This window comes from Tachyglossus aculeatus, chromosome 1 (assembly GCF_015852505.1).
Source record: "Tachyglossus aculeatus isolate mTacAcu1 chromosome 1, mTacAcu1.pri, whole genome shotgun sequence".
In the NCBI taxonomy this organism is placed as follows: Eukaryota; Metazoa; Chordata; class Mammalia; order Monotremata; family Tachyglossidae; genus Tachyglossus; species Tachyglossus aculeatus.
Window position 1 is genome coordinate 3,104,557 of NC_052066.1, and position 17,422 is coordinate 3,121,978.

Here is a 17,422-nt window from a genome sequence, read left to right on the forward strand (position 1 = left end):
TGGGGGAGTCGGGATTCGAACCCATGACCTCTGACTCCAAAGCCCGGGCTCTTTCCACTGAGCCACGCTGCTCCTCTAATGTCCACCTCCCTCATTTATTCACTTCTCTTCATGTCTGTCTCCCTCCCACTAGACTGTAAGCTCCCTGTGGGGAGGGAATGTATCCGTTTATTGTTGTATTGCCCTCTCCCAAGCGCTTAGTACAGTGCTTCTAGACTGTGAGCCCTCTGTTGGGTAGGGACCGTCTCTATATGTTGCCAACTTGGACTTCCCAAGCGCTTAGTACAGTGCTCTGTACACAGTAAGCTCCCAATAAATGCGATTGAATGAATGAATGAATGAATGGGACAGTTCAGCGGGATACAGGTAGGGGGCGCCAAGAGCGCGGGCTCGGGGATTCATTCATTCATTCATTCAATCGTATTTATTGAGCGCTTACTGTGTGCAGAGCACTGGACTAAGCGGTTGGGAAGTCCAAGTTGGCAACATCTAGAGACGGTCCTGACCCGACAGCGGGCTCCCAGTCTAGAAGGGGGAGACAGAGAACAAAACAACACATGTGGACAGGTGTCAAGTCGACAGCAAAGCAATGTTCTAGGCACTGGGGTACAGTGTTTTGCACATAGTGAGCGCTTAATAAATGCCATCATTATTATTATTATTACTGTTATACAGGGTGATCGGGTTGTCCCCCGTGGGGCTCCCAGTCTTCATCCCCATTTTCCAGATGAGGTCACCGAGGCCCAGAGAAGTGAAGTGACTTGCCCAAAGTCACACAGCTGACAATTGGCGGAGCGGGGATTTGAACCCGGAGAGCTCACCTCCTCCAGGAGGTCTTCCCAGATTGAGCCCCCTTTTTCCTCAATCTAATCTAATCTATTCTATTTATTTTATTTTGTTAGTATGTTTGGTTTTGTTCTCTGTCTCCCCCCTTTAGACTGTGAGCCCACTGTTGGGTAAGGGACTGTCTCTAGATGTTGCCAACTTGTACTTCCCAAGCGCTTAGTCCAGTGCTCTGCACACAGTAAGCGCTCAATAAATACGATTGATTGATTGATTGACAGAACAAAGAGAATTAAAGCTAAATGCACATCATTAACAAAATAAATAGAATAGTAAATATGGACAAGTAAAATCGATAGAGTAATCAATCTGTACAAACATATACACAGGTGCTGTGGAGAGGGGAAGGAGGTAGGGCCGGGGGGGATGGGGAGGAGGAGAGGAAAAAGGGGGCTCGGTCTGGGAAGGCCTCTTGGAGGGGGATGACGGGCAACCTTTGCGAGGGCTTTTCGGGAACATCCTCCCCCTCCTCCTTCTCCTCTCCCCCTCTTCCTCCTCTCCTCCTCCTCCTCTTCCTCCTCCTTTCCTCCTCTTCCTCCTGCTTCCCTCTGCCTCTTCTTCCTCTCCTCCTCCTCTTCTTTCTCTCCTCCTCCTCTTCCTCCTCCTTTCCTCCTCTTCTTCCTCCTCTCCTCCTCTTCCTTTCCTCCTCTTCTTCCTCTCCTCCTCCTCTTCCTCTTCTCTTCCTCTTCCTTCTCTCCTTCTCCCCCTCTTCCTTCTCTCCTCCTCCTCCCTTCCTCCTCTTCCTCCTGCTTCTCTCCTCCTCTTCTTCCTCTTCTCCTCCTCCTCTTCCTTCTCTCCTTCTCCTCCTCTTCCTCCTCCTTTCCTCCCCCCTTCTTCCTCTCCTCCTCCTTCTCTTCCTCCTCTCCTCCTCCTCCTCTTCCTCCTCTCCTCCTCCTCCTCTTCCTCCTCCTCTTCCTCCTCCTCTCCTCCTCCTCTTCCTCTTCTTCCCCTCTTCCTCCTCTCCTCCTCCTCTTCCTCCTCTCCTCCTCCTCTTCCTCTTCTCCTCTCCCTTCTCTCCTTCTCCCCCTCTTCCTCCTCTCCTCCTCCCCTCTTCTTCCTCTCCGCCTCCTCTTCTTCCTCCTCCTTTCCTCCTCATCTTTTCCTTCTCCTCTTCTTCCTCTCCTCCTCTTCCTCTTCCTCCTCCTCTTCTCCTCTTCCTTATCTCCTCCTCCTCCACCTTCTCCTCCTCTTCCTCTCCTACTCTTCCTCCGCCTCCTCTCCTTCCTGCACCCCCTCCCCAAGCTTCCTCCTCTTCCTGCAGCTTCCCCCTCAACCTCTTCCTCTTCCACTCCTCCCTTTTTTTAAAAAATGGTATTTTTTAAACGCTTACTGTTCATTCATTTGTTCAGTCATATTTATTGAGTGCTTACTGTGTGCACAGCACTGTTCTAAGTGCTTGGGAGAGGACAATGCAGCAGTAAACAGACGCATCCCCTGCCCACAATGAGTTTACAGTCTAGAGTGGGGAGAGACAGACATGAATAGAAATCAATACATGAGGGATGTGGACATAAGCGGTGTGGGGGCGATGAATAAAGGAAGAGAGTGAGGGTGACTCAGAAGGGAGTGGGAGATGAGGAAAAGTGGGATTTAGTTTGGGAAGTCTTCTTGGAGGAGATGTGCTTTCAATAAGGCTTTGAAGGCAGGGAGAGCTACTGTGGGATTTGAGGAGGGAGGGCATTTCAGGACAGAGACAGGATGTGGTCCAGGGGTTGGCGGGGAGACAGGTGAGATGGAGGCCCAGGGAGAAGGTTAGTTGCACCAGAGGAATGGAGTGTGTGGGCTGGGATAATAATAATGATGGTATTTGTTAAGCACTTACTATGTGAAAAGCACTGTTCTAAGCGCTGGGGAGATACAAGGTGATCAGATTGTCCCATGTGGGGCTCACAGTCTTAATCCCCATTTTACAGATGACGTAACTGAGGCTCAGAGAAGATAAGTGACTCGCCCAAGGTCACACAGCAGACACGTGGCGGAGCCAGGATTCGAACCCATGACCTCTGACTCCAAAGCCCGGGCTCTTTCCACTGAGCCACGTGAGGTAGGAGGGGGCAAGGTGATGGAGGGCTTTAAAGCCAATGGTTTTTGTTCGATGTGGAGGTGGATGGGCAACGACTGGAGATTTTGGAGAAGCTGGGTGACGTGTCCTGAACGTTTTCTGTAGAAATATGATGCGGGCAGCAGAGCGCAGTATGGACTGGAGTGGGGAGAGACAGGAGGCTGTCATCCCCATTTTACAGATGAGGTAACTGAGGCATAGAGAAGTGAAGTGACTCGCCCAAAGGCACACAGGAGGCTGGAAGATCAGCAAGGAGGCTGATTACATCCAGGCGGGAGAGGATGAGTGATTGTATCAACGTGGGAGCCGTTTGGATGGAGAGGAAAGGATGGATTTTACCAATGTTCATTCATTCAATCGTATTTATTGAGCGCTTACTGTGTGCAGAGCACTGGACTAAGAGCTTGGGAAGTACAGGTTGGCAACATATAGAGACGGTCCCTACCCAACAGTGGGCTCACAGTCTAGAAGGGGGAGACAGACAACGAAACAAAACATATTAACAAAATAAAATGAATAGAATAGTAAATATGCACAAGTAAAATAGAGTGATCAATATGTACAACATATATACAGGTGCTGTGGGGAGGGGAAGGAGGTAGGGCGAGGGGATGGGGAGGGGGAGAGGAAGGAGGGGGCTCAGTCTGGGAAGGCCTCCTGGAGGGGGTGAGCTCTCAGTAGGGCTTTGAAGGGAGGAAGAGAGCTAGCTTGGCGGACGGGCGGAGGGAGGGAATTCCAGGCCCGGGGGAGGACGTGGGCCGGGGGTCGACGGCGGGATGGGCGAGAATGAGGCACAGTGAGGAGGTGAGCGGCAGAGGAGTGGAAGGTGCAGGCTGGGCTGGAGAAAGAAAGAAGGGAGGTGAGGTAGGAGGGGGCGAGGTGATGGACAGCCTTGAAGCCGAGAGTGAGGAGTTTTTGCCTGATGCGTAGGTTGATTGGTAGCTACTGGAGATTTTTGAGGAGGGGAGAAACATGTCCAGAGCGTTTCTGGACAAAGATGATCCAGGCAGCAGCGTGAAGTATAGACTGAAGTGGGGAGAGACAGGAGGATGGGAGATCAGAGAGGAGGCCGATGCAGTCATCCAGTCGGGATAGGATGAGAGATTGAACGAGCAGGGTAGCAGTTTGGATGGAGAGGAAAGGGCGGATCTTGGCGATGTTGCGGAGGTGAGACTGGCAGGTTTTGGTGACGGATTGGATGTGAGGGGTGAACTAGAGAGAGAGGAGTCAAGAGTGACACCAAGGTTGGGGGCTTATGAGACGGGAAGGATGGTAGTGCCGTCAACAGTGAGGGGAAAGTCAGGGAGAGGGCAGGGTTTGGGAGGGAAGATAAAGAGTTCAGTCTTGGACATATGGAGTTTTAGATGGCGGGCAGACATCCGGATGGAGATGTCTTGAAGGCGGGAGGAGACACAAGCCTGAAGGGAGGGAGAGAGAGCAGGGGCAGAGATAGAGATTTGGGTGTCATCAGCGTAGAGGTGATAGTTGAAGCCGTGGGAGCGAATGAGTTCACTGAGTGAGTGTAGATGGAGAACAGAAGGGGACCGAGAACTGACCCTTGAGGAACCCCTACAGTAAGGGGATGGGAGGGGGAGGAGGAGCCCGCGAAGGAGACGGAGAATGAACGGCTGGAGAGATAAGAGGAGAACCGGGAGAGGACGGAGTCTGTGAAGCCAAGGTCAGATAGCGTGTTGAGGAGAAGGGGGTGGGCCACAGTGTCGAAGGCAGCTGAGAGGTCGAGGAGGATTAGGATAGAGTAGGCGCCGTTGGATTTGGCAAGCAGGAGGTCATCGGTGACCTTTGAGAGGGCAGTTTCCGTGGAAAGTAGGGGACGGAAGCCAGATTGGAGGGGGTCGAGGAGAGAGTTGGTGTTGAGGAATTCGAGGCAGCGCGTGTAGACGACTCGTTCAAGGAGTTTGGGAAGGAATGGTAGGAGGGAGATGGGGCGATAACTAGAAGATGAGGTGGGGTCAAGAGAGGGTTTTTTTAGGATGGGGGAGAAGTGGGCATGTTTGAAGGCAGAGGGGAAGGAACCAGTGGAGAGTGAGCGGTTGAAGATGGAAGTTAAGGAGGGGAGGAGGGATGGAGCGATAGATTTCATAAGATGAGAGGGAATGGGGTCAGAAGCACAGGTGACCGGAGTGCTTTGCACATAGTTAGCGCTTAACAAATACCATTATTATTATTATTATTATTATCATCATTCTCTGAGCCTCAGTTACCTCATCTGGAAAATGGGGATGAAGACTATGAGCCGCACGTGGGACAACCCAATCACCTTGTATCCCCCCCAGTGCTTAGAACAGTACTTTGCACCTAGTAAGCACTTAACAAATACCTTCATTATTATTATTATTATAACAATACTAGTAATTATGGTACAAAAACACTGGTCTGTCAATGAATAGGGGAGCCTGGCACAGGACAGACTTTTGACTTACTATTCATTCATTCATTCAATCGTATTTATTGAGTGCTTACTGTGTGTAGAGCACTGTACTAAGCACTTGGGAAGAACAAGTTGGCAACATACTAAACCAAGGCTGCCCGTCGCAGTGGGAAGGAAGCAGCATGACTCAGTGGAAAGAGCCCAGGCTTTGGAGTCAGAGGTCATGGGTTCAAATCCTGGCTCCGCCAATCGTCAGCTGTGTGACTTTGGGCAAGTCACTTCATCATCATCAATCATCAATCGTATTTATTGAGCGCTTACTATGTGCGGAGCACTGTACTTCACCTCTCTGGGCCTCAGTTACCTCATCTGTAAAATGGGGATTAAGACTGCGACCCCCTCCGTGGGACAACCTGATCACCTTGTAACCTCCCCAGCGCTTAGAACAGTGCTTTGCACATAGTAAGCGCTTAATAAATGCCATAAAAAAAGAAAACAGAAAATCAGGTTTATGAGACTTTTCAGGCCTTGGATTAAGGGAGGTATTAGTTTTCTTTTGTTTTGTCTCCCCCTTCTAGACTGTGAGCCCCTTGCTGGATAGGGACCGTCTCTATATGTTGTTGATTTGTACTTCCCAAGCGCTTAGTACAGTGCTCAGCACACAGTAAGCGCTCAATAAATATAATTGAATGAATGAATGAATTTGTCAATTGCTTACTATGTGACAGGCACTATACCAAGTGCTGGGGTGGCTACAACCAGCGCTTAGAACAGTGCTTTGCACATAGTAAGCGCTTAACAAATACCATCATCATTATACAACATGGTGTAGTGAATAGAGCTTGGGCCTGAGTCATTCATTCATTCAATCATATTTATTGAGCGCTTACTGTGTGCAGAGCGCTGTATTAAGCCCTTGGGAAGTCACAAAATCATGGATTTACCGCTTGTCTGCTGTGTGGCCTTGGGCAAATCACTTCATTTCTCTGGGCCTCAGCTACCTCTTCTGTAAAATGGGGATTAGGAGTGTGAGCCCCATGTGATTCACAGGTCACGGGTTCAAATCCCGGCTCTGCCAATTGTCAGCTGTGTGACTTTGGGCAAGTCACTTCACTCCTCTGGGCCTCAGTGACCTCATCTGGAAAATGGGAGATGAAGACGGTGAGCCCCCCGTGGGACAATCGGATCGCCTTGTAACCTCCCCAGCGCTTAGAACAGTGCATTGCACATAGTAAGCGCTTAATAAATGCCATTATTATTATTATTATTATTATTATTATTATTATTATTATTATTAATGTGAGGTGGGGACTGTGTCCAATCCAATTTGTTTGTATCCACCCCAGCGCAGATGGGGTGCTAAGTTTTGTTAGCGCTCTGTTAAGCGCTTACTATGTCCCAAGCACTGTATTGATCGTCTGACCTCTCATGACACACGTCACACACACCGCACACAGGCCGAAGTCACACGCCACCCATATCACCCTTTTAGACTGTGAGCCCCCTTTTAGACTGTGAGCCCACTGTTTGGGTAGGGACTGTCTCTATATGTTGCCAATTTGTACTTCCCAAGCGCTTAGTACAGTGCTGTGCACATAGTAAGCGCTCAATAAATACGATTGATGATGATGATGATGATATCACACATCACCCATCACACACGCCACACATCTCACAAACCATCTCACACATGCCTCATAGAAGCCGCACGGCTCAGTGGAAAGACCACGGACTCTGGAGTCAGAGGTCATGGGTTCAAATCCCGGCTCTGCCAATTGTCAGCTGGGTGACTTTGGGCAAGTCACTTCACTTCTCTGTGCTTCAGGGACCTCATCTGTAAAATGGGGATTAAGACTGTGAACCCCCGTGGGACCACCTGATCAGCTTGTAACCTCCCCAGCGCTTAGAACAGTGCTTTGCACATGGTAAGCGCTTAATGAATGCCATTATTATTATTTATTCCAGCGCTTAGAACAGTGCTTTCCACATGGTAAGTGCTTAATAAATGCCATTATTATTATTTATTCCAGCGCTTAGAACAGTGCTTTGCACATAGTAAGCACTTAATAAATGCCATCGTTATTGTTATTATGCCTCTGCACACAGTAAGCGCTCAATAAATACGACTGAAGGAATGCCACCCATCTCCCACAAGCGACGCTTTATCATCATCAATCGTATTTATTGAGCGCTTACTGTGTGCAGGGCGCTGTACTAAGCGCTTGGGAAGTCCAAGTTGGCAACATCTAGAGACAGTCCCTACCCACCAGTGGGCTCACAGTCTAAAAGGGGGAGACAGAGAACAAAACCAAACATCATCAATCATCAATCGTATTTATTGAGCGCTTACTGTGTGCAGAGCACTGTACTAAGCGCTTGGGAAGTACAAATTGGCAACATCTAGAGACAGTCCCTACCCACCAGTGGGCTCACAGTCTAAAAGGGGGAGACAGAGAACAAACTAAACATCATCAATCATCAGTCGTATTTATTAAGCGCTTACTGTGTGCAGAGCACTGTACTAAGCGCTTGGGAAGTACAAATCGGGAACATATAGAGACAATCCCTACAAAACAGTGGGCTCACAGCCTAACAAAATAAAATAAATGGAATAGATATGTACAAGTAAAATAAATAAATAAATAGAGTAACAGATAAATAGAGTAACAATATTTACTTTATTTTCGAGACGCGATGAAAATGGAAACTCCATTTTCGTCTCCAGGGTCTCCAAGGAACTGGGGCGCCCCAGGGCAGGGGGGATGGGGAAAGGTCTCTCCACAACTTGGAGGGGTCCCGGTTCCAGGGGTCCCGATGATGGGGTCCATGGGTCCTTGTAGTCCGAAGATTGGGGGTCTGGGGGGATTGGGGCCTGAGGCCTGGGCATCCAGAGCGTCCGGGGGTCCGAAGGCTGGGGGTTTGGGAGTCTTGAATCTAATGAGGCCTGGGGGCTTGGGGGTCTTGAATCTGGGGCCTAGGGGTCCGAGGCCTGGGGGTTTGGGGGTCTTGAGTCCGAGGCCCGGGGGTCCGTCACTCCAGGATGAGGCTCTTGTCAAGGCAGGCAGATTTCAGCTTCTCCAAGCGGTGAAGGAGGTGGTTCCTTAGGCCCAGCGTGGTGGGGACCCCTTTCTCAGACATGGGGGTCCCGGAGGTCCCGGGACCCAGCGGCTCCTGGGATAAACTGCCAAGCCGGGCCGGGGGAGGCGGAGAGGTCAGTCCTCAGAGAGCCCCCCGACCACCTCCGGCATCCCCCCGCTTCCGGCCACCCAACCAGGGAGTGGGGTCGAGGTGGGGAGCAGTGGGGGTTGGGATCTGGAAAGGCCTGGATGGAGGGGAATAATAATAATGTTGGCATTTGTTAAGCGCTTACTATGTGCAAAGCACTGTTCTAAGCGCTGGGGGAGATACAAGGTAATCAGGTTGTCCCACGAGGGGCTCACAGTCTTCATCCCCATTCTACAGATGAGGGAACTGGGGCCCGGAGAAGGGAAGCGACTTGCCCAGAGTCGCACAGCTGACAAGTGGCGGAGCCGGGATTTGAACCCATGACCTCTGACTCCAAAGCCCGGGCTCTTTCCACTGAGCCACGGAAGGGTCAGCAATTGGTCAGCCAGTCAGTCCGCCAACTGTATTTAATGAGCGCGTACTGAGTGCCCAGCTCTGGGCTGAGCGCTTGGGAGAGGACACTGTACTAAGCATTTAGTACAGTGCTCTGCATACAGTAAAAGTGCTTAATAAATATGTATTTATGTATACATGTATATATGTATATGTATATATGTACATATATATATACCTGTATATATGTATATATGTTTGTACATATTTATTGCTCTATTTATTTATTTATTTTATTTGTCCATATCTATTCTATTTATTTTATTTTGTTAGTACGTTTGGTTTTGTTCTCTGTCTCCCCCTTTTAGACTGTGAGCCCACTGTTGGGTAGGGACTGTCTCTAGATGTTGCCAATTTGTACTTCCCAAGCGCTTAGTACAGTGCTCTGCACATAGTAAGCGCTCAATAAATACGATTGATGATGATGATGATGATAAATACGATTGAATGACTGACAAATACCAGTATAACAGACACATTCGCTGCCCACATCGGAATATACGGTAGGCGCACAAATAATACCATAGATTGATTGATGTGGGGGGACGGGGGCGGCTGCTGTGTGGTCACCTGCAGACTGAGGTGGGGGGGCTGGCTGGGAGAGAGTGGGGGGGGCCCAGTAGAAAGTGGGATACGGGGGTCAGGACCCGTCTGGGGAGGGGGTGACGGGAGGGGTGGATGCTTTGGGGTCACATGCAGACTGAAGTGGGGTCATGGGCCTGGGTGGGGAGGGGGTGGCCGGGCTTTGTGGTGTCCGGCAGATCGAGGTGGGGTCAGGGGCCTATCTGGGGAGGGGGTGGCCAGGCCTTGTGGTCATTTTCAGACTGAGGTGGGGTCAGGGCCTAGCTATAGAGGGGGCGGCCGGGCCTTGTGGTGTCCTGCAGACCGAGGTGGGGTCAGGGGCCTAGCTGGGGAGGGGGCGGCTGGGCCTTGTGGTGTCCTGCAGACCAAGGTGGGGTCAGGGGCCTAGCTGGGGAGGGGTGGCCAGGCCTTGTGGTCATCTTCAGACTGAGGTGGAGTCAGGGGTTCAGGGCCTAGCTATAGAGGGGGCGGCCGGGCCTTGTGGTGTCCTGCAGACCAAGGTGGGGTCAGGGGCTGGCGGCCGGGGCCTTGTGGTGTCCTGCAGACCGAGGTGGGGTCAGGGGCCTAGCTGGGGAGGGGGTGGCTGGGGCCTTGTGGTCATCTTCAGACCAAGGTGGGGTCAGGGGTCAAGGCCTAGCTATAGAGGGGGTGGCCGGGCCTTGTGGTGTCCTGCAGACCAAGGTGGGGTCAGGGGCCTTGCTGGGGAGCGGGTGGCTGGGGCCTTGTGGTCTCCTGCAGACTGAGGTGGGGTCAGGGGCCTAGCTGGGGAGGGGGTGGCCAGGCCTTGTGGTCATCTTCAGACCGAGGTGGGGTCAGAGGGTCAGGGCTTAGCTGAGGAGGGGGCGGCCGGGGCTTGTGGTGTCCTGCAGACCAAGGTGGGGTCAGGGGCCGGCGGCTGGGGCCTTGTGGTCTCCTGCAGACCGAGGCGGGGTCAGGGGCCTATCTGGGGAGGGGTGGCCAGGCCTTGTGGTCATCTTCAGACTGAGGTGGAGTCAGGGGTTCAGGGCCTAGCTATAGAGGGGGCGGCCGGGCCTTGTGGTGTCCTGCAGACCAAGGTGGGGTCAGGGGCTGGCGGCCGGGGCCTTGTGGTGTCCTGCAGACCGAGGTGGGGTCAGGGGCCTAGCTGGGGAGGGGGTGGCTGGGGCCTTGTGGTCATCTTCAGACCAAGGTGGGGTCAGGGGTCAAGGCCTAGCTATAGAGGGGGCGGCCGGGCCTTGTGGTGTCCTGCAGACCAAGGTGGGGTCAGGGGCTGGCGGCTGGGGCCTTGTGGTCTCCTGCAGACCGAGGTGGGGTCAGGGGCCTATCTGGGGAGGGGTGGCCAGGCCTTGTGGTCATCTTCAGACCAAGGTGGGGTCAGGGGTCAAGGCCTAGCTATAGAGGGGGCGGCTGGGCCTTGTGGTGTCCTGTAGACCAAGGTGGGGTCAGAGGCCTATCTGGGGAGGGGGGTGGCCAGGCCTTGTGGTCATCTTCAGACCTAGGTGGGGTCAGAGGGTCAGGGCCTAGGTGAGGAGGGGGCGGCCGGGCCTTGTAGTGTCCTGCAGACCAAGGTGGGGTCAGGGGCCGGCAGCTGGGGCCTTGTAGTCTTCTGCAGACCGAGGTGGGGTCAGGGGCCTAGCTGGGGAGGGGTGGCCAGGCCTTGTGGTCATCTTCAGACCAAGGTGGGGTCAGGGGTCAAGGCCTAGCTATAGAGGGGGCGGCTGGGCCTTGTGGTGTCCTGCAGACCGAGGTGGGGTCAGAGGCTTATCTGGGGAGGGGGTGGCCAGGCCTTGTGGTCATCTTCAGACCAAGGTGGGGTCAGGGGTCAAGGCCTAGCTATAGAGGGGGTGGCCGGGCCTTGTGGTCACCTGCAGACCGAGGTGGGTTCAGGGGCCTAGCTGTGGAGGGGGCGGCTGGGGCCTTGTGGTGTCCTGCAGACCGAGGTGGGGTCAGTGGCCTATCTGGGGAGGGGTTGGCCAGGCCTTGTGGTCATCTTCAGACCGAAGTGGAGTCGGGGGGTCAGAGCCTAGCTATAGAGGGGGCGGCTGGGCCTTGTGGTGTCCTGCAGACCAAGGTGGGGTCAGGGGCCTAGCTGGGGAGGGGACGGCTGGGGCCTTGTGGTCACCTGCAGACTGAGGTGGGGTGCGGGGGTCAGGGGCTTAGCTGGGGAGGGGGCGTCTGGGGCCTTGTGGTCACCTGTGGATGGAGGCGAAGGAGCCAGAGAAGGCCTGGGACTCGGCGGGCAGGACCGGGGCGCTGGGAGAGAAGAGGGGCAAAGACGTTCAGGAGAAAACAACCCCCTGGGGTGGGTTCCCCCTTTTTCCTTCCTCTTGCCCCCAACCCATCCCCACCACGGAAAACCCATCCCATGCCCTCCCCCATCCCCAGAGGTCCCCCTCGGTGGTCAGCACCTGTCCTCCGGGGCCAAGCAGCTACCGAGCAGGGGGAATTCTGCTTCCAGCATCGCCGGAGTCAGGTCGAGGGGCAGGTCAGAGGTCAGTTGCGAGGCCTGGGTATCGTCTCCGGGCAGTGGCCCAGTGGGCTCCCTGGCACAGGACCAACATGGGTTTGTTTGTGGGGAGCACGGCGGACAGTGGGGCCCTACCCCGACCTCTGACCCCGCAGGCAGGGGAAGCTTCCTCCTGCTTCCTCTTGCTTCCTCCCTTTCCCTCCCTCTGGTTTTCTTCTCTCTCTGGCTCCCTCCTTCCCTCTTCCTTTCTCTCCCTCCCTCTCCCTCCAGCACTTTCCCTCCCCATCCCTCCTGTGCTCCCTCTTTCTTCCTCCTTCCTCCCTCTCTCTCTGGCTCCTTCCCTCCCCTCCCCCCCGCTCCATCCCTCTCCCTCTTTCCCCCTCTGGCTCCCTCCTTCCTTCTCCCTTTGGCTCCTTCCCTCTCCCTCCCACTTCTTCCTTCTCCCTCTGGCCCCTTCCTTCCTTCTCCCTCTGGCTCCTTCCCTCTCTCCCCTGCTCCATCCCTCTCCCTCCTTCCCTCTCTGCCTCCCTCCTTCCCTCACCCTCCCTCTCCTTCCTTCTCCCTCTGGCTCCTTCCTTCCCTCTCCCTGGCTTCTTCCCTCTCCTTCCCTCACCCTTCCTCTTCTTCCTTCTCCCTCCCTCCCTTCCCAGTCTTCCCTCTTCCTCTCCTTCCCTCCCTCTCCCTCCCTCTTAATAATAATAATAATAATAATAATAATAATAATAATAATGACATTTGTTAAGTGCTTACTATATGCAAAGCATTGTTCTAAGCACTGGGGAGATACAAGATGATCAGGTTGTCCCACGTGGGGCTCACAGTCTTAATCCCCATTTTCCAGATGAGGTAACTGAGGCCCAGAGAAGTTAAGTGGCTTGCCCAAGCTAACACAGTTGACAAGTGGCTGAGTCAGAATTTGAACCCATGACTTCTGACTCCCAAGCCCGTGCTCTTTCCACTGAGCCACACTGCTTCTCTTTCTCCTTCTCCTTCTGGCTCCTTTCCTCTCCTTCCCTCACCCTTCCTCTTCTTCCTTCTCCCTCCCTCCCTTCCCAGTCTTCCCTCTTCCTCTCCTTCCCTCCCTCTCCCTCCCTCTTAATAATAATAATGACATTTGTTAAGCGCTTACTATGTGCAAAGCACTGTTCTAAGCGCTGGGGAGATACAAGGTGATCAGGTTGTCCCACGGGGGGCTCACAGTCTTAATCCCTATTTTCCAGATGAGGTCACTGAGGCCCAGAGAAGTTAAGTGGCTTGCTCAAGGTCACAAAGCTGACAGGTGGCCGAGCTGGGATTTGAACCCATGACCTCTGACTCCCAAACCTGTGCTCTTTCCACTGAGCTGCGCTGCTTCTCTTTCTCCTTCGCCTTCTGGCTCCTTCCCTCTCCTTCCCTCACCCTTCCTCTTCTTCCTTCTCCCTCCCTCCCTTCCCAGTCTTCCCTCTTCCTCTCCTTCCCTCCCTCTCCCTCCCTCTTAATAATAATAATGACATTTGTTAAGCGCTTACTATGTGCAAAGCACTGTTCTAAGCGCTGGAGAGATACAAGGTGATCAGGTTGTCCCACGTGGGGCTCACAGTCTTAATCCCCATTTTCCAGATGAGGTCACTGAGGCCCAGAGAAGTTAAGTGGCTTGCCCAAGGTCACACAGCTGACAGGTGGCTGAGCCTGAATTTGAACCCATGACCTCTGACTCCCAAACCCGTGCTCTTTCCACTGAGTCACACTGCTTCTCTTTCTCCTTCTCCCTCTGGCTTCCTCCCTCCCTTCCCAGTCTTCCCTCTTCCTCTCCTTCCATCTCTCTCCCTTCCTCTCCCTCCATCCCTCAGGCTCCCATCTGAGAAATGGGGGTCTCTCCAGGGTGGGCTTGCTCAGCATGGGGAAGGGACACGGAATGACCCGTCACTGGGGACAGCAGCTGCTGGGCCATGAATCCGACCGCTTGCTCCACTCCATGCATTTGTCTCTCGAAAGGGAAAGAGGGGAAGGAAAAGAGAGAGGGGAAAAGAGAGAAGGAAGAGAGAAGGAAAAGAGAGAGTGTGAGGGTGTGGGAGAGAGTGGGAGAGGAAGAAGAGAGAAAGGAGGAGGGGAAAGAGAGGAAACAGGGAGAAAGGCAGAGGAGGGAGAAAGTGGGGGAAGAGAGAACTGGGGAGAGGCAGAGAGAAGGGGAGAGAGAGGGAAAGGGGGAGAAGGGAAAGGGAAAGAAAGGGAAAGAGAGATACTAAAGGGAAGGGGAGAGAAAGAAAGGGAGAGGGAGAGAAAGGGAGAGGAGAGAGAAAGGGGAAGGAGAAAGGGGGAAATGGAGAGAGAAAGAAAGGAGGGGGAGAAAGAGAGGGATTAAGGGGGAAAGAGAGAGAAAGAAAGGGAGAGAGGGAGAAAAAGAAGGAGAGAGAAAGGGGGAAAGGGAGAGAAAAAGAAATGGAGAGGGGGAGAAAAAAGGGTGAGAGAGAGAAAGGGGAAGGAGAAGAGAAAGAGAGAAGGAGGAAGAGAGAGAAAAGGGAAGGAGAGAGAAGGGGAGAAAGAAAGGGAGAGAGGAAGAGAGAAAGAAGGAGAGAGAGAAAGGGTAAGGAGAAAGAAAAGGGGAAAGGGAGGGGGGAAAGAGGGAGAGAGAGAGAGAGAAAGGGGGAAGGGCAAGAGAAAGAAAGGGAGAAAAGGGGGCAGAGAGAGAAAAGGGAAGGAAAGAGAAAGAGGGAGAAAGGAGGAGAGAAAGGAGAAGGAGAGAGAAAAGGGCAAAGGGAGAGCGAAAGAAAGGGAGAGAGGATGGGGCGGAGGCTGCATGAGGGGAGAGTGGATGGGGTGGAGGCTGGGTGAGGGCAGAACGGATGAGGTGGAGGCCAGGTGGGGGGAGAGTGGGTGTAGTGGAGGCCACCTAGGGTGGAGGCTGGGCGGGGGGAGAGTGGACGGAGTGGAGGCCAAATGGAGGTAGAGTGGATGGAGTGAAGGCCGGGTGAGGGGAGAGTGGATGGGGGGAGAGCGGCCAGGATGGAGGCTGGGCAGGGGGAGGCCAGGCGGGACCATACCAATCTGCGATGTGCTCCGCGGCATCCTCTGGCAGGTGGTCCAGGAGGGTGGGGGCATCCATGGGGAGCAGGTCCGTGTTGAAGCGGTCACAGCTGCAGGAGGCGAGACCCCCATGAGGAGCCCCTTCCCCTCCCCACCCGCCCCCCGGCCAAGCTAGGCCCCGGGGATGCCTTCTCCAACTCTGGATCACTGAAAGCCCCTTGTTGGGTAGGGACCGTCTCTATACGTTGCCGACTTGTACTTCCTAAGCGCTTAGTACAGTGCTCTGCACACAGTAAGCGCTCAATAAGTACGACTGAATGAACGAATGGAAGGCTGAACTTCCCAAGGCTCCTGACGTTCCTGAGGCTACGGGGGCTCCTGAAACTCTTTTTTAATGGTATTTGTTACCATTTTTTAGACTGTGAGCCCACTGTTGGGTAGGGACTGTCTCACTATGTTGCCAACTTGTACTTCCCAAGCGCTTAGTACAGTGCTCTGCACACAGCAAGCGCTCAATAAATACGATTGATTGATTGATTTGTTAAGTGCTTACTACGTATCAGGCACTGTCCTGATAATACAAGATAATAATAATAATTATGGGTAATATGTGCCAGGAGCTGTTCAAAGCGCTGGAGCATTTGTTAAGTGCTTACTACGTATCAGGCACTGTCCTGATAATACAAGATAATAATAATTATTATTATGGGTTCTATGTGCCAGGAGTTGTTCTAAGTGCTGGATTGGATCCAAGCACACCAGGTTGGACACAGTCCCTGTCCCCCATGGGGTTCACAGTCTTCATCCCCATTTGACAGATGAGATCACCGAGGCCCAGAGAAGTGACTTGCCCAAGGTCACTCAGCAGCAGACACTGAGCCCACTGTTGGGTAGGGACTGTCTCTATATGTTGCCAATTTGTACTTCCCAAGCGCTTAGTACAGTGCTCTGCACACAGTAAGCGCTCAATAAATACGATTGATGATGATGAAGTGGTGGAGCCAGGATTAGAACCCAGGTCCTTTTGTCTCCTAGGCCCAGGCTCTAGCCGCTAGGCCATAATGCTTCCTTAATAATAATAATAATAATCATGATGGCATTTATTAAGTGCTTACTATGTGCAAAGCACCGTTCTAAGAGCTAGGGAGGTTACAAGGTGATCAGGTTGTCTCACGGGAGGCTCATAGTCTTAATCCCCATTTTACAGATGAGGTAACTGAGGCACAGAGAAGTGAAGTGACTTGCCCAGAGTCACACAGCTGACAATTGATGGAGCCGGGATTTGAACCCACGACCTCTGACTCCAAAGCCCGGGGTCTTTCCACTGGGCCACGCTGCTTCGCCGCTTCTCTGTCAGCCCGCTGTTGGGTAGGGACCGTCTCTATTTGTTGCCGACTTGTACTTCCCAAGCGCTTAGTACAGTGCTCTGCACACAGTAAGTGCTCAATAAATACGATTGATTGATTGATTGATTGTTCCCCTTGGCCACCTCCCAGCATTGGACTTTTTAATTAACCTCTTCATTATTTTTCTTCATTATTAAGCCTAAGAATGTCTTCCCCTCTCATGAAGAGTTCAAAGCATTTTTAATAGGGCAGCATATGAAAGCCTTGTAAAAACATGGGATAATAATAATTATTCTGACCACTTGACACCTGTCCGCGTGTTTTGTTTTTTAATTCATTCATTCAATTGTATTTATTGAGCGCTTACTGTGCGCAGAGCACTGTACTAAGCGCTTGGGAAGTACAAGTTTTGTTGCCTGTCTCCCCCTTCTAGACTGTGAGCCCATTGTTGGGTAGGGACCGTCTCTATATGTTGCCAACTTGTACTTTCCAAGTGCTTAGTACAGTGCTCTGCACACAGTAAGCGCTCAATAAATACGATTGAATGAATGCCCTTCCTCTCCCCCTCCTTACCTCCTTCCCCTCCCCACAGCACCTGTATATATGTATATATGTTTGTGCATATTTAGTACTCTATTTATTTTACTTCTACCTATTTATTCTATCTATTTTATTTTGTTAATATGTTTGTTTTTGTTCTCTGTCTCCCCCTTCTAGACTGTGAGCCCGCCGTTGGGTAGGGACCGTCTCTATATGTTGCCAACTTGTACTTCCCAAGCGCTTAGTACAGTGCTCTGCACACAGTAAGCGCTCAATAAATACGATTGAATGAATTAATTACTCTATTTATTTATTTTACTTGTACATATTTATTCTATTTATTTTATTTTGTTAATATGTTTTGTTTCGTTCTCTGTCTCCCCCTTCTAGACTGTGAGCCCGCTGTTGGGTAGGGACCGTCTCTATATGTTGCCAACTTGGACTTCCCAAGTGCTTAGTACAGTGCTCTGCACACAATAAGCGCTCAATAAATATGAAAGAATGAATGAATGAATGAATTACTCTATTTATTTATTTATTTTACTTCTACATATTTATTCTATTTATTTTATTTTGTTAATATGTTTTGCTTT

General features: G+C 52.2%; 1 protein-coding gene across 1 annotated transcript in view; it reads right to left on the minus strand.

Moving 5' to 3' along the window:
* Positions 1-7,990: 7,990 nt before the first annotated feature.
* The window catches only part of CFAP221 (cilia and flagella associated protein 221), a 164,435-nt gene continuing 155,003 nt past the window's right edge, over positions 7,991-17,422 (minus strand). The window contains 4 exon segments of the mRNA XM_038747004.1: positions 7,991-8,475; positions 11,667-11,726; positions 11,882-12,016; positions 14,961-15,053. Of these exon segments, the coding sequence (XP_038602932.1) occupies positions 8,325-8,475; positions 11,667-11,726; positions 11,882-12,016; positions 14,961-15,053 (439 nt within the window). The 3' untranslated portion in view covers positions 7,991-8,324.